Source organism: Vanacampus margaritifer, chromosome 11, assembly GCF_051991255.1.
Source record: "Vanacampus margaritifer isolate UIUO_Vmar chromosome 11, RoL_Vmar_1.0, whole genome shotgun sequence".
Classification (NCBI taxonomy): domain Eukaryota; kingdom Metazoa; phylum Chordata; class Actinopteri; order Syngnathiformes; family Syngnathidae; genus Vanacampus; species Vanacampus margaritifer.
Window position 1 is genome coordinate 6,251,950 of NC_135442.1, and position 27,467 is coordinate 6,279,416.

The 27,467-nt window shown below is 39.3% G+C and overlaps 5 protein-coding genes across 6 annotated transcripts in view; 4 read left to right on the plus strand and 1 right to left on the minus strand.

The window, feature by feature from the left end:
* The first annotated feature begins 933 nt into the window (after nucleotides 1–933).
* phgdh (phosphoglycerate dehydrogenase) lies at nucleotides 934–9,806 on the plus strand. The gene is made up of 12 exons (XM_077580992.1): nucleotides 934–1,224; nucleotides 3,338–3,489; nucleotides 3,574–3,639; nucleotides 4,946–5,000; nucleotides 5,172–5,270; nucleotides 5,365–5,497; nucleotides 6,741–6,889; nucleotides 7,231–7,383; nucleotides 7,730–7,868; nucleotides 8,022–8,149; nucleotides 8,217–8,439; nucleotides 9,507–9,806. Exons 1-12 carry the CDS (start codon nucleotides 1,087–1,089, stop codon nucleotides 9,659–9,661), a joined length of 1,590 nt encoding a protein of 529 aa, XP_077437118.1. The 5' UTR covers nucleotides 934–1,086; the 3' UTR covers nucleotides 9,662–9,806.
* A 1,004-nt stretch (nucleotides 9,807–10,810) lies between these two features.
* On the plus strand, nucleotides 10,811–16,248 carry klhl23 (kelch-like family member 23). Its single transcript, XM_077580990.1, has 4 exons — nucleotides 10,811–11,288; nucleotides 11,689–12,912; nucleotides 14,882–15,034; nucleotides 15,115–16,248. Exons 1-4 carry the CDS (start codon nucleotides 11,234–11,236, stop codon nucleotides 15,423–15,425), a joined length of 1,743 nt encoding a protein of 580 aa, XP_077437116.1. The 5' UTR covers nucleotides 10,811–11,233; the 3' UTR covers nucleotides 15,426–16,248.
* A 327-nt stretch (nucleotides 16,249–16,575) lies between these two features.
* On the plus strand, nucleotides 16,576–21,025 carry ssb (small RNA binding exonuclease protection factor La). Its single transcript, XM_077580655.1, has 12 exons — nucleotides 16,576–16,723; nucleotides 17,975–18,032; nucleotides 18,140–18,243; nucleotides 18,397–18,571; nucleotides 18,674–18,781; nucleotides 18,872–18,975; nucleotides 19,085–19,156; nucleotides 19,238–19,280; nucleotides 19,568–19,708; nucleotides 19,797–19,983; nucleotides 20,077–20,193; nucleotides 20,290–21,025. Exons 2-12 carry the CDS (start codon nucleotides 17,982–17,984, stop codon nucleotides 20,367–20,369), a joined length of 1,182 nt encoding a protein of 393 aa, XP_077436781.1. The 5' UTR covers nucleotides 16,576–16,723; nucleotides 17,975–17,981; the 3' UTR covers nucleotides 20,370–21,025.
* mettl5 (methyltransferase 5, N6-adenosine) lies at nucleotides 20,388–22,344 on the minus strand. 2 transcript variants are annotated; one of them, XM_077580658.1, is made up of 7 exons: nucleotides 22,064–22,343; nucleotides 21,873–21,987; nucleotides 21,612–21,793; nucleotides 21,384–21,466; nucleotides 20,937–20,988; nucleotides 20,818–20,867; nucleotides 20,388–20,492 (listed from the first exon to the last, which is right to left on the minus strand). In XM_077580658.1, exons 1-7 carry the CDS (start codon nucleotides 22,161–22,163, stop codon nucleotides 20,451–20,453), a joined length of 624 nt encoding a protein of 207 aa, XP_077436784.1. In that variant the 5' UTR covers nucleotides 22,164–22,343; the 3' UTR covers nucleotides 20,388–20,450. The 2 variants fall into 2 exon arrangements, with proteins under 2 accessions (XP_077436784.1, XP_077436783.1); XM_077580657.1 differs by lacking the exon at nucleotides 20,388–20,492 and having other exon boundaries at nucleotides 20,767–20,867; nucleotides 22,064–22,344.
* A 989-nt stretch (nucleotides 22,345–23,333) lies between these two features.
* ubr3 (ubiquitin protein ligase E3 component n-recognin 3) overlaps nucleotides 23,334–27,467 on the plus strand; it is a 33,534-nt gene continuing 29,400 nt past the window's right edge. Inside the window, exons 1-9 of the mRNA XM_077580216.1 lie at nucleotides 23,334–23,812; nucleotides 25,044–25,183; nucleotides 25,370–25,522; nucleotides 25,680–25,820; nucleotides 26,085–26,125; nucleotides 26,603–26,669; nucleotides 26,734–26,864; nucleotides 26,961–27,189; nucleotides 27,276–27,455. Of these exons, the coding sequence (XP_077436342.1) occupies nucleotides 23,379–23,812; nucleotides 25,044–25,183; nucleotides 25,370–25,522; nucleotides 25,680–25,820; nucleotides 26,085–26,125; nucleotides 26,603–26,669; nucleotides 26,734–26,864; nucleotides 26,961–27,189; nucleotides 27,276–27,455 (1,516 nt within the window). The 5' untranslated portion in view covers nucleotides 23,334–23,378. The remainder of the gene's footprint in view (nucleotides 23,813–25,043; nucleotides 25,184–25,369; nucleotides 25,523–25,679; nucleotides 25,821–26,084; nucleotides 26,126–26,602; nucleotides 26,670–26,733; nucleotides 26,865–26,960; nucleotides 27,190–27,275; nucleotides 27,456–27,467) is intronic.

Sequence of the window (27,467 nt, forward strand, 5' to 3'; positions counted from 1 at the left end):
CTGTTTTTGTTTGGCAATTTGCAGCTATGCAAAGTTGTAGAACTTGAGTAGGCAGAGACATGCCTTCAATTGGTTTTCATTCATTGGTAAATGAAGGACTAATTTTTTACACCAAGTGTGTCGGCTACTTTTTTTTTGTTCAAATTTTATTTTTTTTTTCCTTTTTTTTTTTATTTTTTTTTTTTCATTTTTCTTTTCATTTTTTTTTTTTACCCCTATGAAAAATGCGTACTGGCAGTGTTTGCTTTTTTTTTTTTTTCCAGATTTGTTTTTGTGGTTTTAAAACAAAACAAAACAGTGTATTGACCCCCCCCCCCCCATGCATTTAGAATGGGCGTCGATTACACAAAAACGTTAATTAAAAATATATATATATTGCATAAAATCTGTTTTATTATTCAGGAAACACATGGTCTTAATATTGTAGGATGAAAGTTTGAAATAAATATATGTGAAAAACAGGGTTATAGCAGTTTAGGATTTTTCATTATAATAAGTTTTTCATTGTATTAATTTTGACTTATTATTATTATTAGTTTTTTATAATATTTTTTAAAAAATATATAAATACAGTTAAAATGAGCCCCCTAGCGCTCATGTATGTATATCAATTGACAAAGATTCAAACAAAGGACTGCTTTAATTATAGTTAGTTTCATGAACATGAGATTTATTTATTCATTCATTTCTTTAGTTCACGGATTTTTTTTTTCTTCCAATTTCAGTTATTTGTATTAGCTTTCGTTAACTATAATAACCTCGGCGCAAACTAGTCAGCACATTTCAATTTAAGCCCTGGACACCTGACCGTTTATTTGCCAATGTGCAGATATCATCAGTCAGCTGGTCCCGCTGGTGAGAGACGCACGATAGGGGGCGTGTTTTCCTCAAAAAAGGGGGCGGTCTTCCACATCCGCCCGGCCATTCAAAAGCAACGAGCCACGAGCAACTTCCCGTAGCCTCGTAACTGGTCGCCGAAGCCGTCTTGCAGCACTCCTCCTCTCTCCAGAACCAGTTGCCCATTCATCAGCAACCCTTCCTGCACGGGAGACCTTCTTCTAATACAACAATCAAACCCTTACCAAGATGGCCCCCATCTCCATTAAGAGCGTTCTGATCAGCGAAAGCGTGGACCCTCGCTGCAAGAGCATCCTGGAAGAAAATGGCATCCGAGTAACGGAGAAGCACAACATGAAGAAGGAGGAATTGATCGCTGAGATCAAGGTAGGAATGCACATTGGATGTCTGCATTGCGTAACAGCCTCTTGTAAATTGTGTCCTTGTTAAACGTATGCTTGAGAGGGAAATGCATTCAAAATTCATTGCACCGCTTTGCAACTTCTATACTGATGTCTATTTTTTTAAGATGACACCGTTTCAGCTGTAGAGGAGTTTTGTATTTATTGTGTGTAGTGTGTAGTGTGAGTTTGATAAGCACCGCCCTACCCTGACAAGATGATGCAATTCAGCCCATAACTTTCGAGTAGAGCTGCTTAGCCTGGCATAAATTGTGCACGTGACTCGCACTCACGTAAAAATATTTCCTTTTTGAACGCAGCAGCAGTCTGGAGCCATTCTTATGCAGTGTAAGGCTGCACCCTGCAGCTGATTAAACTTAATTCAATTTATTCTATTAAAATCAGAGCGACGTGGTAAAAGTACACATTCTTGTGTAAATAAGACTGGTGAAAATGCAAGTGTAGTGCTGTTTCAATTTCAACTCCTTCAATGAAAGCACAAAAAAAAGAACAACAGACTGAAACGGGGCTGAATGATATCGAAAAAAATAATCTAATTCTGATTTCTCGTCAATATTTCAATTGCAATTAATTTTTTTCGAGGTCCTCTTCCCATGTATGTTTTTAACAAACGCAAGCAATAAAAGAATCTGTATAACAAGAAGCAATATCAGATTTATTATTAGTGGTGCAATGATATATTGATTATTCAACAAGTAATCAATTTTCAAATTAGTATTGTTGGTATTCTGATGTAGCGCAATGTTGAAAATATTACACGGATATTATCGCATTAAAATCAGTGAAGCAAAATTTGAGGTTCAAACAAGCTTCAGAACAGCCGCCACTTGACTGAAGTGAAAAACAATCGAGCAATTAAGATATTGTAATGCCCTCGCATTATATGGGCAAGGAGAGCCGCAGTCGTTGGGGCACTTTTTAGCTTTTGAATGGGACAGAGTCTCAAGCTCAGACGCTCATGCTGAACTAAGTGGCTAAGCCGCAGATGTCACTCACTAGGCCCCGCCTCTAAAAGGCATACATAAAAACTCATTCTATACTCACAAATAAGATATGACTTTGTTTGTATACAAGCCATTAAAAAAGTCCATTTCTTATAATATTTTGTTTTTAAATTAAAGTTCAAGCGTGGTGTCTGTTAACTCATTCACTGCCATTGACAGCTATATACGTAAAAAAAATCATCAGAACTATTTTTTTTATGAGTTTAACATTTTTTCCCCATTTTTGTTAACAAGAGTATGAAAACCTTGAATTTTTAGATTTTTTATATTTTTTTGGTACATTTAGAACAGATATAAAATTTGTGATTAATCGTGAGTTAACCAGTGGAGTCATGCGATTAATTACGATTACAAATTTGCCCCTGATGCCCCTAATTTTTAATAATCTTTTCTTTTAAAAAAAACATAAAAAAAAAAATCTTTTTTTTTTTTTATTTGAAGAAAAGATTAATAAAAATAAGAGGCGTCGGGTGATTAAATTTTTTTAATGTAATTAATCGCATGACTTCACTAGTTAACTCACTATTGATGACTAATTTTATATCTGTTCTAATACCCCCAAAAATCTTTTTCATACTTTTGTTAACAAAAGTGAGAAAAAATGTTAAACTAATAGAAATAGTTCAAATTAATTTTTGACGTTTATAGCTGTCAATGGCAGTGAATGAGTTAAATTGTGCAAATACTGTAAGTAAATGTGTAAATTTTTTAAATGTAATTAATCGCATGACTTCACTAGTTAACTCACTATTGATCACTAATTTTATATCTGTTCTAATAACCCAAAAAATCGTTTTCATACTTTTGTTAACAAAAGTGGGAAAAAATGTTAAACTAATAGAAATTGTTCAAATGATTTTTTTGACGTCTATAGCCGTCAATGGCAGCGAATGAGTTAATAAGGCCCAGTGAAAAACAGACGGCCGTTCAGCTGTGAAAAGATGGAGGTGTAAACACAAGCAGCCACTTCACACTTAAAACTGTGCGGGCTAAGTGGCTTATACCGGTTTTGTGTGTTTACCTAGTTGGTCAACCAGTCACGCGTGTACGGAACATCATGATATGCCTTTTCAGGACTACGACGGCCTGGTCGTGAGATCCGCTACCAAGGTGACGGCTGACGTCATCAACGCCGCCGGCAATCTTAAAATCATCGGGAGAGCCGGAACCGGCGTGGACAATGTGGATGTCGACGCCGCCACCAAAATGGGCGTCATAGTCATGAAGTAAGGGTGCTGGTGATTGGGCCAAATTTGTTGTTGGGTTGTCAGCGTTTGCGAGCTAAACGGATGTCAAACGTTGTGGTGCAGCACGCCGAGCGGCAACACCATCAGTGCGGCGGAGCTGACGTGCGCCCTCCTGATGAGCCTTTCAAGGTATGTAGATGACTTTATATGAGGGGGGGGGGGGGGCACATAAGACCGCCCACTTCCTAACCAGATATTTTCCTGCTCAAGAGCCACTCTTCAACTACAAAGGCTTTGAAGCGAACCAAAAATGACCACTTACTGTGATTTTTTTTTTGGGGGGGGGGGGGTGTAAACGCCCTGTGTTGTATAAAAAGTCCTATACAAAGAGCACACAAAACTTGTGATTGTTTTCATATAAAATCACTTCACTCAAAAAATTTAATATTATACTACCACGTTTGTCTTGTGTGTCATACAAAATCCCCAAATTAATAGGCTGGTTCACGCACCTGTGTGAACCCGTCACAGGTGCAGCACTCATCCGTCACAACAGCCACTTAAAACAAACTGTCAACGGTTCTTTTGAAAAACAAAAATAGCTGATGTACTTTTTGAGATTCTGGATAAAGTTGGTAGATTTGTGTTTAATTTCAGTGAGCATATGGTATATCTGATTTCTATTTGACACCATTTTTCTTGACCTATTTTGGTCACGGACTTGTATATGACAGGACTATCAATCGCCATCTTACATTGCCACTGTTACTGACAACTTTTATTCTTTTTGCTGAAAACACTTGTTATCAGTTTCATGCCAAGATGAGCCTATTTTTATCCACCAATCAAAGAATATTATCTCAGTATGGTGAATGGTGGCTGACAGGCAAGTGGCAACGTAAGATGGCCGCCAGTGGCTTGACCTCTCCATCTTTGGTGGGTGAATACAATTTTAGGGTTGGAGGTGTTTTCAAGCAATCTCTGCCATCTATTGGTGATCACTGTTATTACTCCGATACAGTAAAATAAGATCAAGTCCTTTAGTATAGTGGTACCTTGAGTTAGACGAGACATTTTTTTTTCATTGATTTTCAAAAATTATTATTATAATTATTATTGAATGGAACAGTTAAACACACAATTACTAAACAAGAACACTGGCAAGGAGCTGCTGTATTAAGCAACTCATGCCTGGATGCTCACACGCTTAGCTTAGCTGTCAAGTTCCTGATGTCACTCACTAGGCCACACCCCTTAAAGATACATATACAACACTGGTTGTTGTTGTGGTTTTCAATTTCTCCCAAAATACAGTAACTATGCTTTATAAAACCTGCTTATTTCTTTACATACTATTTATTAGGTTTTAGTACGAGTTTATTAAAAAAAAACTAGACAAAAAAAATAGATTGAGTTATATTGTGTTTTCCACTCATTGCGAATGATCAAGCACATCTAATTGTTTTAAAACTGTCACCTGTGTGTCCACTTGCAGAAATGTGCCTCAAGCTGCAATGTCCATGCGAGCCGGCAATTGGGACCGCAAAAAGGTGAGCGGGAGGCCCGCCACAGCTGATTCTTTTCAACCGTAGCGACAGATTACGGTCGCATGGCCGGCTCCATTGTCCAGTCAGCCGTCAATAATGAGACGCGGCGTTCTGATTCTGTGGGCGCTTTTGATTCACTCAGCTGGGTCATTGTCAAATTTTCCAATGTTGCAGTTCATGGGTGCTGAGCTGTACGGCAAAGTGCTCGGAATAGTTGGACTTGGAAGAATAGGAAAAGAGGTGGCCAATAGAATGCAGGCATTTGGCATGAAGGTCGGTCAGCTTGTCGCCATTCTATTCGTACTCTGTGATAATCAAATAAAGTGCAACGGTAGGTAGATTTTTTTTTGTGTGTTTATTTTGTTAGACGATCGGCTACGATCCAATCACTCCAGTTGAAGTGTCGGCCAGCTGGGGGGTGGAGCAGATGTCCCTGGAGCAACTTTGGCCTCTCTGTGACTACATCACGGTCCACACTCCATTAATGCCCTCCACTGTTGGTGAGTCTCACCTTAAGACAAGTTGCCAGATCCAGCAGATGACGTCCCTTGTTTGATATTCAAATATCCTAGTGGGTGTGGCTCACATAATTTTCATGGCCATGGGGCAGTTAGGGTTGAATCTTAGACTTTGCCTAGCAACAAGCGGTTTTACAAAAGTGTGGAAGAATTACCTAAATTTAAGTTAAGTTTAAAACACACTACTATTGATATAATAGTATTTATTTACCATCTTTTTTAGGCTGATTTTTGATGCTATACTCACATTTAAAAGATAGATCAGCCAATCCGATGTCCTGGCATTGTGATGCCCTGTTCCTCAAAATAGTGAGCAAAAAGTTATTTTCGCTTAAATATTTTTAAAATATGTAATATAAAGCAATGAATGTGGATAAAATGCCAAATGCACAGAAAAATACAGTATGCATTTATGAAGAACTATAATGAGGATACCAGAATTTTCTTGATTATAAATATATCGCACATTAAGAGAGAGTACAGTAGTTTTCTTGTTGTGTAGCCAATTTAGTGATAGCTGACTCGCTAATTTTCACAGTCCTTGTAAAGTGGAAATAAATGATTTGTACATTTGACAAAAAAAATCTAGGTATATAGAATGAGGCTTTAAAATATCTCTCAAAACGTATTGGGGAGGCTGTAAGTATCCCTCTATGGGTCCTCGTGGGGCTTTTCACTCTATAATAAGAGGCGCTAGCCTAGCCACAAGCTAGCTCGAGAGCTAACAGGCTTCCGGGGGCTCCTTTCGGCCCACGGACGGGTGTCACTCTCGTCCATGGCGTCACTTCCTCGTTTTGGGAATTTAAATAGTGATACGGCGGTGTTCTGTAAATTGTGGCATCCAGGGGGAAGATGTGTTTTTGGGGTGAAGGCTTAGCTAGCTAGCTAGCTAATTGCACGCTGTAGCAATAGAAATGGGTGACTCGCAATTGTGACACATATATAATGCAAACTAAGGTGCTCACGTTCTTATTTCATTAGAGATGGGGGACACCCAAATGCGCCACTGGGCGCTGTTTTCGCCACGGTCAAAAGGAAAGCTGAAATAGTGAAAAACAATTTTAACACCATATCCCCAAAATTCAGTGAGTTCTTAATCTCGTAGTATTCTTCAATAATGTATTTAGAAACAAATCTCTAAATTCACTCGATGAGGTCTTTAAATATGAAAACACCAACCAATTGTTCTTCTGTTCTAATTTTTGCTGTTAAATTCCCTCCCAAGGTCTACTCAACGATGAGACCTTTGCCAAATGCAAGAAAGGCGTAAAAGTGGTGAACTGCGCACGCGGTGGCATCATCGACGAAGCTGCCCTCTTCCGAGCTCTGGAGTCCGGACAGTGTGGAGGAGCTGGCCTTGACGTCTTTGTGGAGGCAAGATTAGCTTCACCTTGAGTCACTGTAATATTAAAAATATTCTTTCTTTTTTTCTTTTGTTTTTTTTCCTGGAGAGCTCAGTATTGTTCATTCAGTAATTTTACCAATTTGACATGTCATCATCATTGCTCTCTTTTTTTTTTTTTGTGTGTGTGTATTTATTATTATTAAAAATATTCTAATTCATGTGAATAATTATCTACATTATGTCCTGATTACGAGTAGAGCTCATTTAATGATGTTTCCTGGACAATATACAGTATTGAGCTCATTGGCACATTCCATTTCTATTTTAGGATGATAGAAATGCAATAAAGTATGTCTTGTTTGTGCCACAGGAGCCCCCGCAGGACCGCTCGCTGGTCAGCCATCCGAACGTGATCTGCTGTCCGCATCTGGGCGCGAGCACCAAGGAGGCGCAGGCGCGATGCGGCCAGGACATCGCCCTGCAGATCGTCGACATGGTGAAGGGCAGCAAGCTGGTGGGAGCGGTAAGTTCCCGCATTGTTTATTTGTGGACGACCAAATCATCTCCACACATGACACACGGATGTGTGAAATTCTAAATCTAAGTGGTTGAGTCATGCGGTAGACGGGATCTTAAAAGTTTACACACAGTCAGTGATGTTCTCTTGTGACCGTCATTTAGTTTTTATTTGCTTATCCAAAATAATAAACATGAACACCATTTTGGACTCCCTGACTACTCAATCATTTTCAAAATCATAATCACTTTTTGTGGGGAATTTACATATCTTCGTTAACAATTATTTCCAGACTTGGGGATTAATGTGGGCTCAAAAAAATCTTTAGCTAATCGTTTTTTTCCCTACACAGGTAAACGCACAGGTTTTGGCGAGCACTTTCTCCCCGGACTCTCTCCCGTTGATCAAACTTGGGGAGGCCATTGGAGCTGTGCTGCAGTCATGTAGCGTATCGAAGAATCCGCTGAGCCATGTACAAATCACTTCTGAAGGTGAATACTACGTTATCGGTTTTGCTTTGAGCAGATGTGAAATTAGGATTGTACACCCTCTGCTGGTGTGAAACGTACACTACATTTAGTCTCCAATAGTAACCAATGAAGCTTTGTTTTTGTGTTTTTTCCCCTTCTTTTTTCAACAACCAGGAGACAGCATGAAGTCATCAGCCAGTTACATGACGGCCGCTGTGCTGGTCGGCCTGCTTAACGGCAAATCCGCCTCTTGCCCAAACTTCATCAATGTGCTGAGTCTAGCTGAGGAATCTAGAATCACGGTACCGACTTTGAACTTGTACAAAACATCCTGACGACAATGAATGACATTGAATTGTGCTTCCTCAGGTAAACCAAAGCCACAGCGTGTCGAACGAGGCTTCTCCCGGCGCGTGCACGGTGGAGATCACGGCCGACGGCTGCAGCTACAAAGCTACCGGCACCGTTCAAGGTGGCAGACCGGTACTGCTGGAGCTGAGCGGTAGCGTGTTCCGACAGCCCGTGTCGCTCGCTGGGAATCTGCTGTTCTTCAAGGCTTCTGCGAGTCCTCAGATGCTCGCATCGGTGGCTGGTGAGGAATCGGTCTAGTTGAGAGCTGGTCAACTTTTGGGCTCAACGGACACGTTTGATTTAATAATAAAAGTATTAAAAAAAAGATGGGCAGGTCAATTGTAAATGGGAGTAAAAAAACACATAAAATATTACATGTAAAATAATTAATTTGGATACTAAAATTAAAAAATGAGTTTTATTGTATTATTAATTATATATTCAATTATAATTTATATATAGTGAAAGTATTTTTTGATATTCATTCAAATTTCCTTTAATATATATATATATTTACAGTGTTTCATTCATTTAGCCCTTTTCCATAAAGTTGGTTAATAGTAAATGTAGTTACTGACTTTTTAAATGTCATTAACCTAATTGAATAATTAACTTATTGCAATGAATGAAGTAAGGTATGTTAATAAAATCAACCATTTTACATGGCATTATAATTTTAAAAATCTATTGTATGCATTAATTGGTTCATTTCAATTTAACCGTAAAGAATGAAAATGAAGTATTTTCTGCCATTAATTCATTTTATGTACATTTTTAATAATATATTTACAGTATTGCATTCATCTAGACATTCTCTCAACAATTAGTTTAATTAAATGTATTAACGTTTTAAAAATTCATTAACTCTGCATATTTGGGTAATATTTAAAAAAATATATAGATCATAAAAGTAGAATTAATAATTTTACATATACATTTAACATTTTAAAATCTATTTTGTTGATAAATGATAAAATAAAAATGAGAATGAAGTATTATCTATCATTAATTTAATTGCACAATATAAAACTGAAATATTTGTTATTTATTTATGGTTAAATTATAATTACAGTACATAAAATAGATTAACAACTAATGCGTAAAATTATATATTTTACTTGTATGTTTGATTTATTGAATCCTATTAAACCAATGGTTCAATAAGAAGATCCATAATAATGTTTTAATTAACACTAAGGCAACAAATATTGCAGGACTCACATTAAGAGAGAGTACTGCCGTTTTCTTTTAGTGTTTGTATTGATTTATTTCTCCTTTTAATTTCACACCAATTTTCTTCCTCTTTAGGTCTGCTAGCCACGGAGGGAGTACAAATCGAGTCTTTCAGTGCTCCCGCCGAGCGCTCCGGTGATAGCTGGCACTGCGTGGGGGTGTCATCTCTGCTGCGAGACCTCTGTGCCTTGAAGCCGTTGGTTCAAGAGGCGGCTCAGCTCAGAGCTTGAAGCAGGACTGACGCGCACATTTGTGTCTTACTGATCCATCTCTGCCTTAGCATTCATAAGTAACATTTCCAGAGCCAGCTGAAACCTACATTCCAGTGTTAGGATGTTTTTCACTGTTTTGTCAGTAAAACTGATGAAAAATGTGCTTCTTGGGCTGCTTTGTTTTTATTATTATTATTATTATTATTATTATTATTATTATTATTTAGATATAAGATTATTATTTTTGATCATTCTACATGCTTACAAGATGTGCAGTTGTTTTGATGCACGAAGAAATATTTGAATATATTTTTGAATGAGGTACTTGGATATATTTATATACTGTGTGTGAGAGGTTAACGGGATTTCGACCCCTGGTAGCCCGCCATTCATTTCAATGGGGGATAACATTTGCTAAAAACATGCAAAACATAAATCAGGTACTACTAATGTTATGAAAGTAGATATAAATGAATTGTAATGCAACACATCAGACAATATCGAGATGAAACTGCCTAAACTGCACTGTATAGGACCGTTTCTAAACATTTGCGTATTTAGCTGAGAAAAATCTATCAAAAATAATACAGATAGTGGGTCCTCGGTTTACGACGTATAGGTCAGTTTATACGAGGCGATTTAAACAATTTTGTTCGTAAACCGGAACAGAGCAGAAAAGTTACAGCTACAACAAATATGCCCATTTGTATGAAAAACTTTTCAAGACGATGAACATGAAGCAGTCAAACCGAAAACGGTAAAGACGGCGATAAATGACCGTACCGCGTGTTACGTCGCTACGCACCTTCGTAACGTGGAGACGTCGCGTAAACGGAGTGACTGTAAATAACTCAATTTCATTCAAAATATTTAATGCCTTTGTAAAGCCCAAACTTTTTTTTTCTTGATTCTGCTGGTGTACCTAATGAACTGGCCGGAACGAATAAAAATACGGTACAATTGATTCATTTAAAATCGAAATGTTATATATTTTATAAGTGTAATATTTATGATAAAACAATAATACATTTATTTAAAAAAAAAAATTAAAAAAGTGTTGGAGATTTCTAAAATAATATTTTATACCGCTATATTCGGAAAGTAGCAGCTCTCATGTAGCCTACCGGTCACGTTAATGTTGGGATTAGGTCAAACCTTGGCCACAGTGGAATTACATTCAAAACACCATGGCAACGACGAGAACGACAGAAAAACACGAGTGGGAACTTGGTTTCTAAAGGGAGGGCTCGCGCTCGCTCATTTGTATACGATTTGTATTCCAGGGAAAGACTTGGCTGTCTTTCTGTGTATGGCCGCTAATGCGCAACGTGGTCACGGGACCGTGGAGGTTATATTTAGGAGGTGAGAGAGAAAGAGAGCACATAGCGGTGCGAGTGGGGTCGGGATTCCTCTTACTGTCTTTTCTCAAGGGCGTGCAGCAAGGAGAAGAAGAGAGGTGGGTGGGTGGGTCGTGGGGGGGTTGGCCGCTGTTGCATTGCACACAATCACCAAAATAGGACAGAAGCACCCGGCTGTGACGTCCCCTGCCTGCTCTAAATTGAGCCCTCTTGTGTTTTTTTTTGTGTGTTTATGGAGAGGATCAACCAGAGAAGACCGTTATCGAGCATCCATGGACAAAAGAAAGGTGAGTGTGGGATTTTTATTGTTGAATACAAGGGACAATGCTGTGAATAATATATGTAATTGGAGAGTATAGGGTTGGCAGTATGTCGGACTGTCCTAAAGGTTCAGAGTTCGAATCTCGCACATTCAGTTGTAAATTTGATTTTGTATCAAATACAATTTAAATATCAACGTTGAAGGAAACGGTGAGTTTAGATTGATAAATTCATAAGGGTAAAATTGTATATCTTCATTAAAACCCGAGGGCAGTATTTTATTTTGAAATGGCTTGGTCAGAACCAACCAAAAGCCAAAAAATGGTCACAATAACGCCTAGGGGTTAAAAAGTTGTGTACTAAAGTGAATAGATGAGTTTTGGTGTTATCACTTCATGGTACATTGTCGCCTATTATTTGCTGCAGATACGATGTCTCACCAGCAGAATGAGGTCTACACCTACGAGTTCTGCGACCCAGACCATCCGGCCGAGCTCCTGGACGCTCTCAGGCATTTCTACCTCAATGGACTGTTTACCGACGTCACCCTGCAATGCGCTGACGACTCGGTCCGGGTGTTCCGTTGCCACAAGGCGCTACTGTCCGCCAGGAGCTCCTATTTCCAGGCCATGTTCACGTCTGATATGAAGGAAAGGTCCAACAGTGTCATCAAGCTGGCCGGGGTGGATGGCGAGGTTCTGGCGGTTCTGGTGGACTACGTCTACACGGCTCAAGTGAGCATCACGGAGAGGAATGTGCAGAGTTTGCTGGAGGCCGCCGACCTGCTGCAGTTTATCTCGGTCAAACGAGCGTGCGAAGACTTCCTGGTTCGCCTCCTGGATGTGGACAACTGCCTGGGCATGCACGCGTTCGCTCAACTCCACCTGTGTCTTCGTCTGGAGCGCGAGGCCAGGAGGGTGATCCTGAGCAGGTTTGCAGAACTGATCCAGCAGGAGGAGTTCCTCCAGCTGGATCCCGATCAGATTCGGACTCTACTGGCGACGAAGAAGCTCAGCGTGCCGAAGGATGAGCTGCTGATTGACGCGGTGGCCAAATGGGTGACCCACGACTCGGAGAACCGTATCCAACATGCTGTGGACCTCCTGCAGTCAATCCATCTGGACCTGGAGGGTGACTTCAAGGCGACTTTAGACCTGCACAGGGAGTGCTTAGCGGGTAGTGTTGAGAGATTGAAATCAATAATCATGCAGGCTTCAAGACCCAAAAGTAAAGTGATAAGCACGGATGGAAAAACAAGCTTGTACGTTATTGGAGGATACTACTGGCACCCTCTTTGTGAAGTTCACATTTGGGAGCCTACAAGCGACACGTGGCTGCGAGGGAAAGACATGCCGGACCATGCGAGAGAGAGCTACAGCGTGGCTTTACTCGGGGCGGATATCTACGTGACGGGAGGCTACAGGACCAACACAGTCGAAGCCCTTGACGCGGTTTTTATTTATAACTGTGATTATGACGAGTGGACGGAGGGTTGCCCCATGATCACAGCCAGATACTACCATTGTTCTGTTGCTTTGCACGGCTGTATTTATGCCCTTGGAGGCTACAGAGGGGGCGCTCCGGAGCAGGAGACGGAATGTTACGATCCGCTAAAGAAGAAATGGTTCCCTGGAGCGAGAATGATCCAAGGTGTGCATTCATTGCTTGTTATCATATGAACGAGAAGTACTGACATTCTCTAATTGAGTAAAAGTACAATAAAGTTGTGTACAAAACAACGTTGGTAAAAGTACTCACTCAAATAATCTCTCCATCTCTGAAACAGTAGCAAATAATGCGTGCCATGTGCAATGAAATTCTTACCTAACAGTCCTAAAACTTTTCTGACACACCCTGTAAGGTATAAAAATGTGAATAATGCGACTGACCTATAACGTAGCAAAGTGCATTTAAGAAAATCCTGGTCTCTATTTGTATTGTTTACATGCCACGTGCAAGTTTTCCTCAAGTACACAGCTCAATAAATGCTGCATTATTTGGCAAAGACAGATGGTTTTCAAGTGGGACACTCACTGTCACAACAAGACTTGTGCTAAATTAACAACACAATCTTTATTTTGTAAGTGCGAACGCTACACACACACAACAAAAAAAAAACAGGATAACGTAGACCTCCGAGGCTGAATTAAAAGTTTTAATTTCAATCATGGCACAGGAGGATAAAATTGTGGTAGGCATCCTGCATTAGTAGTTTCCGCGCCGCCAAGCCCTTTAACAGACACTTAAATCCTGGCGCAATGTAAAATGTTGTCATTAAAATGACAACATGAGAGCGAAACAAGGTAAATCGCACAAATATGTGCTAGCTATGATGCTAATGATGTTGTCTCCATCTTGACTTAAATACCAATGACAGAAAAATAACAAAAGTGAATAGCTGCGCTTGTTTGTATGTTCGTACTGTATGTTAGCTAACAGGCTAATTCCGCTTCATAGAGACGTTAGGTCCGAATGTCATCACACTCAAATATAGCACACAGAGCTACTTTGGGAGGAAACTACTCATGCTACTACTAGTAGGCTTTGCTTTTAACCCTGGAGAACCCAAGAACCATTTTCTTCTTTAGAAAATTATGAATTATACATAAAATGCCTGCTATAAATTCACTGAACACCAAAATCTATGTTTTTTCAATTTTAACCCTTTTTTTTTTAAACTAGCTCAGAGTTGCTACTTTATCAAAAAATATATGTATAAAACATACTCCTAGGCATTCTGCAACATGATATGAAATACATTAACAAAAAAAAAACACAATTTTACCATCTGATGGTTTGCTGAGAAGATGGTTTTGTTTGGATTGATTTCCAGCTCAACAAAACAGCATGTTGCCAGCCATCTTGTCACCACCACTCTGGCTCATGTAAGTGCATTATTCATCCACTAGATGGCCCCATGCAGGGGTCAGAAGTGGCACTCTGGACTTTTGAAGTTAAATTTGTATAAAAAAAAAAAGAAAAAGGGCCCTGCGATTGGCAGGCAACCAGTTCAGGGTGTACCCTGCCTACTGCCCGAAGCCAGCTGGGATAGGCTCCAGCACCCCCGCGACCCTTGTGAGGAAAAGCGGCCAAGAAAATGGATGGATGGATGGAAAAGAAAAAGGTCTTTGTTATTTGAGTAGCAGAATTTATAGGGGCCAAATTTGACCCCGTGGGTTCTCCAGGGTCTAAGCATTGAGTTTTGACGCATTTGGATATTTACCATCAAATGAGTTCATCTTTAATGTGACAAAACCTGTGTTAAAATAGGTAACGTTAGTAATGCTGACATGTAGACGCCTTGCATTGGTTTGCAAAGGTGGGAACATGTGACCGAGTACCAAGCAAGTCCCTCTGAAAACATAGTTTCTGCACTGCCAAATCAATGGCTGCAGTGCTGAATAGACAGACACATCTTATCTGTCAAGCTTGTGATCGACAAGTAATCAATTCAGAATGTGCCTTGCCTCGTACCCTAAATTTGTTGAGTCACAGCTGCAAACTTGAAAAAATGTGGAAAATAGGAGAGAGGACTGTCATTTCTGCTGAGTCATGTTTTCTTTTTCCCCGCCCTCTGCCACTAAATTGTGTGATGGTTTCCTTTTGTTTTCTTTTAAAGGTGTAGGAAATGCCACTGCTGGCGTGATGGGAGATCAAATCTATGTGACCGGAGGCCACTATGGATTCAGAGGGAGTTGCACGTATGAGAAAATCCAGGTGTATAGGCCAGATATCAGCGAGTGGAGCATTATCACAATAAGCCCTCATCCAGGTATCATTCAAAAAAAAGACAAAATGGGAGATTTATTTGAACATTGTGTTTTCTAAATTCCAATCTTGTTTTTTTTCCAGAGTATGGACTATGTTCTGTGTCGCTTGAGAACAAACTTTATCTGGTGGGCGGACAGACGACAATCGCGGACTGCTACGACGCGCAGAGAGAAGAATGGAGCTCCATATCGGTGATGAAGGAGAGGAGGATGGAGTGCGGCGCTGCGGTTATAAATGCTTGTATCTACGTCACGGGGGGCTACTCCTACTCCAAAGGGACTTATCTGCAGAGCATTGAGAAGTACGACCCCCAACTGGACACTTGGGAGATTGTCGGGACGCTTCCTAGCCCGTCTAGGTCACATGGATGTGTCTGTGTGTATAGTGTTTAATGTTAAAATCGTTTTCATGCTCATATGAATTGTTAGCTTGTGCCAAATTAATTGAACGAACATATTATATTATGATATGAGACACTTTGTGTTGTTCTATAAGGGACACGTAACAACCACTGTATTGGATATTCATTTATTCAAAAGAAATAGACTTTATTTATCAGAACAACAATGACCTCAGTTGACCTTCCTGGGGCTTTTCTATTGGCCCGTGGAAAACCAATTGCACTGCACTGAGCCATTGTGTGTGCGTGTGGAGGAACTATTGACGATTCAGTTGCACATTTGTTCACACCAAAGCATTTGTTCTTCTTAGAATTGTGCTATTAGGTTTATACTTGAATAATTTAATCACTACACTGCTGTACACAGTTTATGTATGTATTACTTGATTGCTTCCTTGAAGGTGTTAAAGCAGGATGCTCAAATGGTTCATAATTTATTCAGTGAAACAATTATACATTTCCCCCTGCCACATTTGTTCAATTTCCATAAATATTTCATTTGTAGCTGGAATATTGAATTGAGGGTGTACCGGTCCCCTCACCCAAAGTAAGATGGGATAGGGGGGGCATAGGCTCATGTTACCTAATAAGGATAATTGTAAAGAATGAATTGGTAGATTATAAAAAAGATGCATAGACATTTTAAAGCATGACTGAGCAAAATACAGAATGGCCATATTGGACCCCCTATATTCTTAATTTGGCCCACAAAGTATTTACGTTGTCAAGAGTCCTGTAATATTTGCTTCATAATGGTTAATTGAAATCTATGTATTTATTTATTTTAAATAAATGCGTCAATTGTTTAAGCTACTCCCACCCAAAAATAACACAATGTATATTTAAAGTATTTTAAACAAGAATTAATTATTATTTTATAAAGTTACTGATGGTGTTGTGGTACATTTGCATGGATTTGGTGCAATCCGCGTGAAGCACAAAAATTTGCAAAACACAGTTCCTTATTAATAATTTACACAAATAATTCAGAGGGAAAAAAAACACCAGTGAAACGTAAGAAACATGCAACAGTATAAACCCGGAGCCGCCACACGCTAAATCACATTAGCGACATTAGTCTCTGACAGTAGTCACGGCTCGGACATTAGTGTGGCAGCGTCACCCAGCGACAGTTTAAGTCAATTACATCCTTTCTACCTCCTGAATTTATTGCGTTTTTGTTCCTCCGGGCTTTCCGTAACACGCAGTCCCACATGTACAAACTGGTGCCAAAGTGAAATCATTTGGTTTGAACGACTACATTTTCCACCGGCGTGTATCAAGTGTATCGTAAGTACAGTAGAACCCTTCAATGTAAAATGAAATATCAGTATTTTGTTAGAAAGGTTTTCCCGAAAGATTTTCTTTGTTGATTTAAACACGACGCCCGTGTTTAGCCTGTTCAAGCAGTGTGCTGTCTGTGGATAGAATGGAGTCACGTAATTAAACTGATTAAATGCGTGCTAAACTTGCTTAGTTACACTCATTTTATTATAAACCCGCGTTGTGGTATCAATGTGAACGTAAATGATTTTTCTAATTTGGACCATTTATCTATGGAGGAGCACGCTGTGTGGCCGGTATGCAACTGCGACATGATAGCTTGCTAGCATGTTAGCAGCAGCTACAGCACAAACGCAATAAGAACGTAAAGCCTCACTCCACCAAGAGTAGTTTAGTGTTGGATTTAATTTTGTGTATTTATTTTTAATGGTTAGCCACAAAGGCTTATCTTTTCGGGGTATTTTATTGGCTGCTGAGGTTTATCCATTTTTACAAATTAAGAAATTAGTAAAACATTTGCAGATTGCATCATGTTTCCCTTACAGGACATTTTATAATACTCACGCCGTAATTATCATGTTCGCTGCCATGACACCATATACGTATATATTTATGACATGTTTAATGTAAATGAATTCAAGCAAATTTGATTAAATTAAATTCCATATCTAGGATGGGAAACTCAAAGTAGAGCCATTGGTCCTCCACTTTGAGAGGAGCCAGATGAGGTGGCTCGGGCATCTAGTTAGGATGCCTTCCAGGTGAGGTACCACTTTGACCTGAAATGTCTCGTGAAGAACTGGATGAAGCGGCTTTGGCAAAGGAAGTCTGGGCTTCTCTAACTTGTCTCGTGACCTGACCTTGAATATGCTCAAGCAGATGGATGGATTTATTCAATATGGCAGCATAGTAGACTAGTGGTTAGCACATCTGCCTCACAGTTCTGAGATTTAGGGTTTAAATATCTACTGTGGTGATTCGTGTATTTGTTAGTGGGGATGTTGGATTTACGAGATGTCACAATTTTTACAGCAGAGTTTTAATAGGCTAAAAGCCGAGGTAGAGAATAAAAATGTGTATGTTTGTTATAATGGTGTGCTGGTATTTTTTTTTAATTTTTTATATTCCAACATAATTTATTGCAAATTATGTTGTGGAGCCCAGTTTGCGAACCACTGGTTTATATCCCTTGCTTGCTTGTATTTAATAAAAGACCAAACTTCATATTAATTAGTGCCCTTTGCCTTTTGTACACAGAACAGTCATGTCTGAAGAAATGTCTCCAGTTGAAGTGAAAGTGGCTCGACAACTCGAGGTAATCTATTATGATGATATTCATTTATAACCAGTATGCTTGTACTGTATTCAGGTCATAAACATTCTTTATTATAATTGTAATGTTTACTGCATTCCTGCCTGCAGTACTACTTTGGGGATCACAATCTTCTAAGAGACAAATTTCTCAAAGAACAAATTCAGCTTGACGATGGCTGGGTCACTTTGGAGACAATGCTCAAATTTAACAGGTTTGTGTCTTTGTTGCTCACTCGCATTTCTTTTCCAGGGTTCTTGTAATATTTAGGCTACGCATTTTTTTCCTTTAAAAAAAAAAAGTGTTTCGTTGTTACTGTGTGTAGCTTTTGTCCAGCCATGTTGAAATCTTAACATTCTCTTCGCAGACTGAAATCTCTAACCTCAGATGTCAAAGTCATCATTTCCGCTCTCCAGAAATCAACAAGCGGCCTTTTGGAAGTCAGCGAGGACAAGGCAAAAATCAGGAGGTGCCCAGAAAAACCTTTACCCGAACTGAACGACGAGTACAAAGATGCTGTCAAACACAAATCTGTCTACATGGTAAATTCTTAAAAATGTGCTACCCCAAAAAAATATTATAAAATTTACATGTCATCCCAGTCTTTCACAATGCACAATAATTTGTCCCATTTGTTCCTCCAGAAAGGATTTCCATTGGGAACCTCCCTTGATGAGATCCAGGAGTGGTTGAATGGAAAAGGCAACGTAGAAAACATTCAAATGAGGAGAGATATGGAGAAGCATTTCAAGGTAAAGTTCAAGTTCGTTTCCAGTCGATTGTTGGGTCACGTCACGCAATGTAGTGATGCGTGATATGAATTAGGTCTGTTTTGTCGGCAGGGATCGGTGTTCATCTGTTTTGACACAGAAGACTCATCCAAGCAGTTCCTCGAACGTGTCGACATCAAATCATTCAAAGACAATGACATGCTTGTGTTATCAAGGTAATGCATCCTGCAATCCTGACTATCATATCGTTCCAAAGTAGGTAATGGACCATGATTGTCTAGTCTAGCGAGACCTCCAAAATTAAATGCTCTTTTGTGCTTTAAGGGAAGCCTACCATGCAAAGAAAGCAGGAGAGAGAAAACAACACAAAGCAGAGACAAAAGCAAAAGTGAAACAGTGAGTACACACCAGGTATTATTAAAAAAAAAAAGGAAAAAAGTTTTAAACTAGCATGCTCCTTCCCAAAATTTCCCTCAGGGATAAAGAACAGCAACAGAAACACACGGAAGAGAAAAATGTGGTACGATCCCTCAGATGTCAAACAAGCTCGGTTGTTGGGAGCAGAGGTCCCCAACCCGGGTCCTCAGGGACCGGTATCCAGCCTGTTTTCCATGCCTCCCACAGCCAACACAGGTGATTCATATCATCAGCTAATCAGCAATCTCTGGAGAAGGCTGATAACGATCTCCACCTGTGTTGGCTGTGGGAGACATGGAAAACAGGCTGGATACCGGTCCCCGAGGATCAGGGTTGAGGACCACTGGTTGGGAGGATTGCTCAAGCTAACGACTCGTTACTGGTTTGCAGGATCAGCTGTTGGAAGAATACGCAGGCTCCTTGTTAAATTTCTCTGGAGAGCTGCCAGATGTCTCCAGAGAGGACTTTCATGACGTCTTCTCGGGGCATGGACGAATCAAGTGGGTTGATTTTACAAGAGGGGCCAAAGAGGTAAAGTCAGGCCATTTCTAAAAAAAATATTTGGAAGTTGCATCGTCAAATCATTTGGTTAATCAGAGAAGTTTCCACTCCCAACAAGGGCACCCTCCTCTTCGACGGAAATGCAAAGGAAGCATTTGAGAAGGCCAAAGAGGCAAACGGCGGCGAGCTTAAAGTCAAGAATAATGTTGTCGCGTGGAAGCTGCTTGAAGGAGAAGAGGAGAAAGAGGTCCTGAAAAAGATTATTAAAGCGCAACAGGAATCTCTCAGCCGGAGTAAAGAACGAGGTAACGACTTCAGTCAAAGCAGCTGATCAAACACAGATCCTTGCTTATTATTAGTGCTTTAATTGCAATATTGTGTCCGTCTTAAATGTAAAGGCAGGGGAAAGTCCGGCGGCAGAGGAAGAGGAGGTCGCAGAGGAAGAGGGGGAAGAGATCAAGGCAGAACTCAATACCAGGGCAAGAAGACGAAATTTGATAGTGACGATGATGATGGTAATTATTTGACATACTTCAAGTCTTGGGCCATAAACAGTATCTGTTAGAAATAAGACTTTGCAACAACGGTCATTTCTTCTACTTTCCGTTTAGCGCCTGCTGCCCCGAAGAGAGAACTTGAAGAAGCTGATGGTCCTGCGGCAAAGGTGGCCAAAACTGAAAATGGATCTTAGAAAGGCCACACTGCGACCATTTCTTTTGGACAAAAGGTTTATTATATACAACGGAAAACAAGTCCATTCCAATCAAAAGCTTCAGGTTTTGGAGAAGCGTAGGAAGTCCACCTGAATGTCCACCTAGAGAACAATTTGCTTGGTGTCAGTTTTCTTCTTTCAAGTCATTTCATGGTGTTTCTCTTCAGACAGTTTGATTTTTATTATGTATAACTTTCTGCTCTCGGATTGTAATTTAATTTCAACAGAACATTTGCGTTAGTTTTATAAGACGACCTTGTGTGACAAATCTGCCACTATTGTTTTATTTTAGATGCCCTACTTTGTTAAACAAAGCTTTGCTATTTTTGTTATCATTATGAATTGCAAATAAGCCATGCATAACAATTTAACAGTTTTAATGTGCCTGTTCAGAGTGGAAAAGAGTGTGAAGGGTATTTAAACTCACCGATTTCTTTTTGTGAAACTTGTAAGAAGCTGGCAAGTCGTATCTCAGTTCTGTTTACCAAGAAAAAAACAAGGAAGTCAACTACTTATTTCAGCTGTTCTGCCGTGCTTATATATTACCTGCAATGACTTCCATCTTCACTCCCCAGTCATTTGCCTTCTTTTGTATGTGCTAGAATGGGACAAAGAACATAAACTTGTCGGACACACTTGCTGTTTTTGTTTAATTATTGCCTGAAAAGTGAATAATTAGTGGGGATGGCTAGAATTATCCAACAGAATAAATGGAGAAAAAAACAATATGCCTACAAGATTTAATTGAATGAGCAATAAAAACATCAATTACCAGCAGCCTCAATAAATACAGTAGTGTTCAAAGAAACTTTGAAAACTGTCACAGTAATTGTACACTGTACAGTGATGTGTGTGTGTTTTAATCACTTTCATCAAGGTGTGGCTTATTCGATACACGCCTAACGTAAAGTTAAGTTGAAGTTAAATGTTTTGTAGAATTGTGACAACTAAAACTAATTATGGAAAGAGACAGCTCTTAAATGCTATACGTACCTCACGTGTTGATGTTTTATGGAGTGAATACACAGCTGTCTTTGCCATTGTTATAGCAGCTCGTAAAAACTTCATGTCCATACCTGAAGGAAAAGGGGTTCTAATTATGAATATTATAACATTCTAATGTGCAACTCATAAAAAAGGCACACGCGTTGTCAACATTGCACTTTAGTCACCAATCGAGGACGCTTTGATTGTGTGAAAATGTGCGAATTGCTTCCTCACCCTGGTTGTGTTTTGTTCCAAACGGAGGATTCATGATGACGGTGTCAAATCTGTTACAATCTTCAGCATTCAGTGAACACAAGTCACACTGGACCAAATCAACGTTGGAAAGCTCGAATTCATCCGCATTTCTTCTGAAAATGTCTAGCGCGTCGTTGTCAATGTCGAAGCCAACGCATAACCTTTAGAAGACATATCAGTGATGCATTGCTTACCCAACGATATTTCAGTATTAATAGTCATAAAGGTGGTGAGTCTCACCCTGCTTCGAGCATCGCCGCTCCGATGCTGAGAACTCCACAGCCACATCCTAGATCTGCCACGAGTTTAGCCTCAATGTCATCAAACGTGTTGTGTATCGTATAAAGCATGCACGCTGCGGAAAAAAATACATCTGATTAATTTCAAGAAAAGTAAACAAACGCCCCAGTGAGCGCACGTTGTCTACTCACCAGCAATATGTGCACTGGTTGGATATTGCTCCAGAAGAATTTTGGGCTTTTCAAATGTATCCACTTGTTGTAGACAACTTTCTAACTCTTTAAGTTTCATCGCGTGCAACTATAAGTCCTAAATTGTTCATAGAATAAACCGCAAGGTGATACTTTCCCGTTAGATGATCATTTTTAATGTAAACAAGGACTTCCTTTTTGGTTGTACCAATCAAAACATACCGATATGGAACCACAACGCGTGACGATAGTTCCGCTTTTGTCGCATAAAGCAAAATAGGAACTAACTAAGGAATGAACGAATAATTTATTTATTTAAATCTATTGTAGCCTATTTAAAAAAAAACATTGCTTTTGGAGCATTTTCAAGGTTCTTGCAGTTAACGAAAACTAAATAACTAAAACTAAAATATGGGGGGGGGGAAATGTTAAGGAAAATAAAGACGAGAGTTATTTAGAAAAAAACAAAACCCAATTAAACTAAAATTTACGTCTATAAAACTATAATTGTAGCAACAAAAAAAAAATGTCATTCGTTTTAGTCTTTGTTCATTAATTTCATATATGAGCTTCTGTGGTTTATTTTATATGTGTTTATGTCGGTACACTGTATTAAGAAGCAAGGTGAGACCAATTGTAGTTTATCTACTTTATTACACAATACTTAATCACTTTTTTTTAAACTCCTGCGCTCCCGAAATGTTACATAGTTTAAAACACACCAAAAAACTATAGTAATACTGAAACCACCCCCCCCCCCCAAAAAAAAACTAAAACAAAGCAAACAATCAAAACTTACAAACCCGCTCTAAAAAGAAATGAAACGAACTGAAGAAAAAAAATCAAAATGAAATAAAAACTAAACCATAAACTATAATGAAAAAAGCAAAACCTTCTATAACCCTGATCATTTAAAACAATTTAAGAATTTTGACTCAAATCATGACCCGTGTTTTATTATTATTAATTATTATATTTTCAATTTCAGCTGAGTTGTTTATAAGAGGGATCAAAATTAGGCCGCCCGTCCTGTTGCCTAGAAGCATATAACATAAACACACTGATATATGCGTCTGAAGCTTGGAGGCGAGAGTCAATAAAATTAACTCCTTATGCAAATACGTACATTGTGAAAACTGCAACTTTTATTTCTATTAAGCGTGTGACAAGCGTATGCTATTCATTCGTAGGCTGCATATCCCTTTTATATATATAAAAAAATACGACAAACGCAAACAACGAAAAGTATCGCGAGAACCCGCGAGAACATGGACGCAAGACAACAAAAATAAATTTGTGGACAACAAGCCAGCGAATGATGGCGGCGTCGCTGTTACGCCGGGACAAGAAAGCTACTGCCACCCACCTGAAGGCAGACTTAAAGCGGACTGACAACAGCTCTGCAGTCCGACAAATTCACGAGCTCCTGGATGACGTGCTAAATCCCGAAAAACCAGCGACGGACACCGAAGCGCTTGACTGGTGTAAATGTCTAATTGCAGGGGGCGAAGCATTCGAGGAGTTCTGCAAAACGGTCCGGTCTTATGACAACGCGACCCTGTGCGGCTTGGTATGGACGGCCAATTTCGTGGCGTACCGATGCCGGACCTGTGGAATCTCCCCTTGCATGTCACTGTGCGCCGAGTGCTTCAACAACGGAGACCATACCAGTCATGACTTCAACATGTTCCGGAGCCAGGCTGGCGGGGCCTGTGATTGTGGAGACAGTAATGTCATGCGAGAGAGTGGGTAAGCCAAGTTTGCGGCTAGCTAAGCTAAAATGGGCTAGGCTAAGCTAAGCTAACCTATGCTACAGTGACAGGTGCTGTTCTGAAGGGAGCTTTTCGTTCATATTCAAATGTCGTCACCCACGTCACCAATCTTTATGTCATTTTGTGAAACACTTCATTTCCAAATGACTACAAACCGACGTCGTCAATTTATAATTTCGCCTTTCCGGTAATTAATGGGTTCGCATTGACTCAACAACTCCCAGTATCCATCCATTATGAGCATCACTCAGTAGCTTGAACTTGATCATGACTGTATCTTATAGTTATGTGGTTGTTTGGACATGGTCGGAGAGTTATAGCACCGATAAACCTGTTTTACTAATACCAAACGTCAAATTGTGGTACTAGTGAATGGTAGAATGATGTTGCCTCATCGTAGAAGAACGATTGCATCAATTCTGCACCTGCTCTTCTCGATGAGGGAGTGCTCTCCGACAACAAACTCTATAAGCCAATAATTATTCGTACTTAGGATATATATTAAAAAAATACTATTAAAATATTTTGTTGGGCTGTTAGGCACCTGTCAAACATTTTGGAAAAATCCTACATTTTAATAATATAAATACAACCAGGGGATCACGTTAATTTACAATTCTATACGTCCCTCATTTATTTAAAAGTTATCTCCTTGTATGTACATTGCCAGTGGTTTATAATTAGCAGCTCAAATGCTTTAAGCTACTTTAAGCAGCTTTTCTCTATGTACGTTTCTCTCAAAATATAATCACCAGGGTGCCAGGTCCTTAAAAAGTTTTAGACGGTGTTGAATCCACTGATCTAAAAACAAGGTCTTAAAAAATGCTAACACACATTAAGAAGGAATTACTTCTTGTAAACCGTCTCAAAATAAATTACCTTTCTTAAAAAGATAATTTACTGAATGACTTCTGATAACATGGCACATTCATGATTGCGGAACCAACAAAACAGTGATGTGGTCTTAGTTGGGAATCTTAAGAGCAGATGCTTGTCATGTATTTACCTTTTTGGGGACAGTGGCAGCATTGTCAAGGTGAGTGATAGTAGTTTTCATGTGCTATAAAAAATATAAAAAAATTCTCAAATTGTATGTTAATTCACCGACCAAGAGATGTCTCATTGGGTTCAAGAGAGGCAAACCTTTTTGACTGCTCTTTTATGCATCACTTTGCTACAAAATCTAATTGCTATTATTTTTTCAACAGGTTTTGCAGACGGCATCGGTTGAGAACAGGAGAGAACATCCCGTCAATTCCCAGAGATCTTCTGTTGATGTCAGAGTTGGTTCTCCCTCGCTTTATCCTGTCTGTCATACAATATTTGAGAGATGGCTATACAGAACCAGGTGAAAACTCGTTATTAGTTATCGATAGTTAAATAAAATAAAATACTGTATGTGACCCAGTCAACTAACGGAAGTTAAGTCTATGAGTTGGAACCCAAGCCATAATCGCTGCACTATATAATCTTATTATATTAACTAAATATACGGAGAGTCATAACTTGTATTTTATTATCTTCCCTGCACTAGACAGCTCAACTGAGAGAGATCTACAAAAAGTTCTTCAGCAGCTGGAGCCTCAAATCTCCTTCTTGGAAGAGCTCACCAAAATGGGCGGAGCAATGCGGACTGTACTAACCAAGATCTTGACCAATCAGCAAACATTCAAGGAGTTGAGCATGGGTAACGACATAGCTCTTTTGTTTTTACTTTTGTTTACGTTTGCTCTTAAATTAATGGTGTAAAGCGCAATTTTATTAAACACAATGTCCAAATGAAAAGCCAGCATGCTGCACTATAAATGACAAATTGCTATTTTCTTTTGACACTTCTGCTTCAGGCCAAGAGGATAATTTGTTCGCTAAAAAGAACTATGAAAAGTATTTGGCAGCATTGAAGAATTCTGGCCTGGTGTCTGTGGAGGAAAAGGCCCAAAGTACTGCCGATGTCGGTGCGGAAGGAGGAGCTGATGCCCTACTGGGTGAGATTTTCTTCCTGAATATGTTATTACCTTTCCCGATCACAATTCGGTTGTAGGATTTTGATTATCCGGCAGGCTGATGTTAAATTTTTTTATGTCATCTCCCACAGCTCACTGTAAAATCTTGAAGGTGTTCACTTTTACCTTAAAAATGTTTATGACATTTCCTCAGTCACTTGCTTGGATGTAATGTTTAACGACCATGGTGAATAACTCTTAACAGTCTTTATGAACTTGCTATGCCCAATTTACTTTCACTTTTAGGATCCGCAGTACCAGGAAGCCCAGATGAGTCGAGCAAAGAGGTTTGTATAAAACTGATACTGTTTTAAAATGTTACAATGGAACGTCTAATTCCAAACCCAATTTGTTCATGGATAGTGGGTTAATTTGGATACTACTTTTCACATTGACAATAAAATAAATCTGAAGGTCAAGCTGTTGCTATAATGCAACCTTGATTAACTATACAGCCATTTTTTAACATAATAAAACATTCTTAGATTTAATGACCAATTTAAAAAAAAAAGGTGCATTAGACACTGGACTAACATATTGGGATGCAACTGGAGACTTGTTGCATAATAATCTTGTCATGTTCGTCCAATGAAATGAGTGTCAAATAAAGCAAAAGACAAATTTGTGCAACCAAAGCAACAGTTTTACCAAACGTGAACTTTTTGCGGTTCCACTGTAAAGTTCTCTCTGTCTTTCTCTCATTTTTTTTTTTTAGGCTTTTAGCTAAGAAATGAGATTTTTGTGTCTTTTTTTCCCCTTCCCAGGAGGACCAAGACGCGGGACAGTCTGTCGGCCAGAGAAAGAGGGTTAAGCTGAGTAGCAGTACAAAAGGTAATATGAAGGAAATACATATTTTTGAACCACGCTTCATATTGTGTTTCTTTTCCTCCCTCAGACCTGTCTATTATTGAATGTTTGAAGCATAAAAGTTTTTTGGAGGAGCTCCTGTTTTGGACAATCAAATACGAGTTTCCTCAGAAGAAGGTCACCTTCTTGCTAAATATGTTGCCAGATCAAGATTACAAGGTAACTCTCAAGTAACAATTTATCATTTTATTGTTTTGCAACAATTTAACTCATGCTGTTTTTTGTGTGTGGTTTTTTTTTTTTTCGTTTTGGCAGATCACATTTACAAAAACATTTGTTCAGCATTATGCATTCATCATGAAAACTCTGATGAAAAGCCACGAGTCGGACACAATGTCCAACCGTATTGTCCATATCAGCGTGCAATTGTTTAGCAACGAGGAACTGGCTCGTCATGTGACCGAGGAGTGTCAGCTGCTGGACATCATGGTCACGGTTCTCCTTTACATGATGGAGAGTTGCCTTATTAAAAGTGAACTTCAGGGTGAGCGCTCGTAATGGCTCTGTAAAATAAAGCTCCGGATGTTATCACCTGACCTTCACTGGTTTGAATCATTTTCCTTTTTACAGACGAAGAAAACAGTCGCCATGTCGTGGTGAACTGCAGTGAGGCTCTGTTGAAGAATAACACGTACTGGCCATTAGTTAGTGATTTTATCAACATCTTGTCACACCAAAGTGTCGCAAAAAAGTTCCTGGAAGACCATTCATTATTGATGCTGTGGATGAGCTTTGTGTCATTTTTCCAAGGTAAGTCCTTTT

Bases quoted from the DNA above. Each gene is read 5' to 3' on its own strand.
- phgdh (XM_077580992.1), top strand. From the start codon at position 1,087: ATGGCCCCCATCTCCATTAAGAGCGTTCTGATCAGCGAAAGCGTGGAC. The intron at 7,384-7,729 runs GTAAGTTCCCGC...TTCCCTACACAG, and splicing joins GCAGCAAGCTGGTGGGAGCG to GTAAACGCACAGGTTTTGGC. The intron at 8,440-9,506 runs GTGAGGAATCGG...CTTCCTCTTTAG, and splicing joins GATGCTCGCATCGGTGGCTG to GTCTGCTAGCCACGGAGGGA.
- ssb (XM_077580655.1), top strand. From the start codon at position 17,982: ATGTCTGAAGAAATGTCTCCAGTTGAAGTGAAAGTGGCTCGACAACTC. The intron at 18,033-18,139 runs GTAATCTATTAT...TCCTGCCTGCAG, and splicing joins AAGTGGCTCGACAACTCGAG to TACTACTTTGGGGATCACAA. The intron at 18,244-18,396 runs GTTTGTGTCTTT...TTCTCTTCGCAG, and splicing joins ACAATGCTCAAATTTAACAG to ACTGAAATCTCTAACCTCAG.
- mettl5 (XM_077580657.1), bottom strand. From the start codon at position 22,163: ATGAAACTTAAAGAGTTAGAAAGTTGTCTACAACAAGTGGATACATTT. The intron at 21,988-22,063 runs GTGAGTAGACAA...TTTTTTCCGCAG, and splicing joins AACCAGTGCACATATTGCTG to CGTGCATGCTTTATACGATA. The intron at 20,989-21,383 runs GTACGTATAGCA...GTCCCATTCTAG, and splicing joins ATAAAACATCAACACGTGAG to CACATACAAAAGAAGGCAAA.
- klhl23 (XM_077580990.1), top strand. From the start codon at position 11,234: ATGGAGAGGATCAACCAGAGAAGACCGTTATCGAGCATCCATGGACAA. The intron at 11,289-11,688 runs GTGAGTGTGGGA...TATTTGCTGCAG, and splicing joins CATCCATGGACAAAAGAAAG to ATACGATGTCTCACCAGCAG. The intron at 15,035-15,114 runs GTATCATTCAAA...TTTTTTTTCCAG, and splicing joins CACAATAAGCCCTCATCCAG to AGTATGGACTATGTTCTGTG.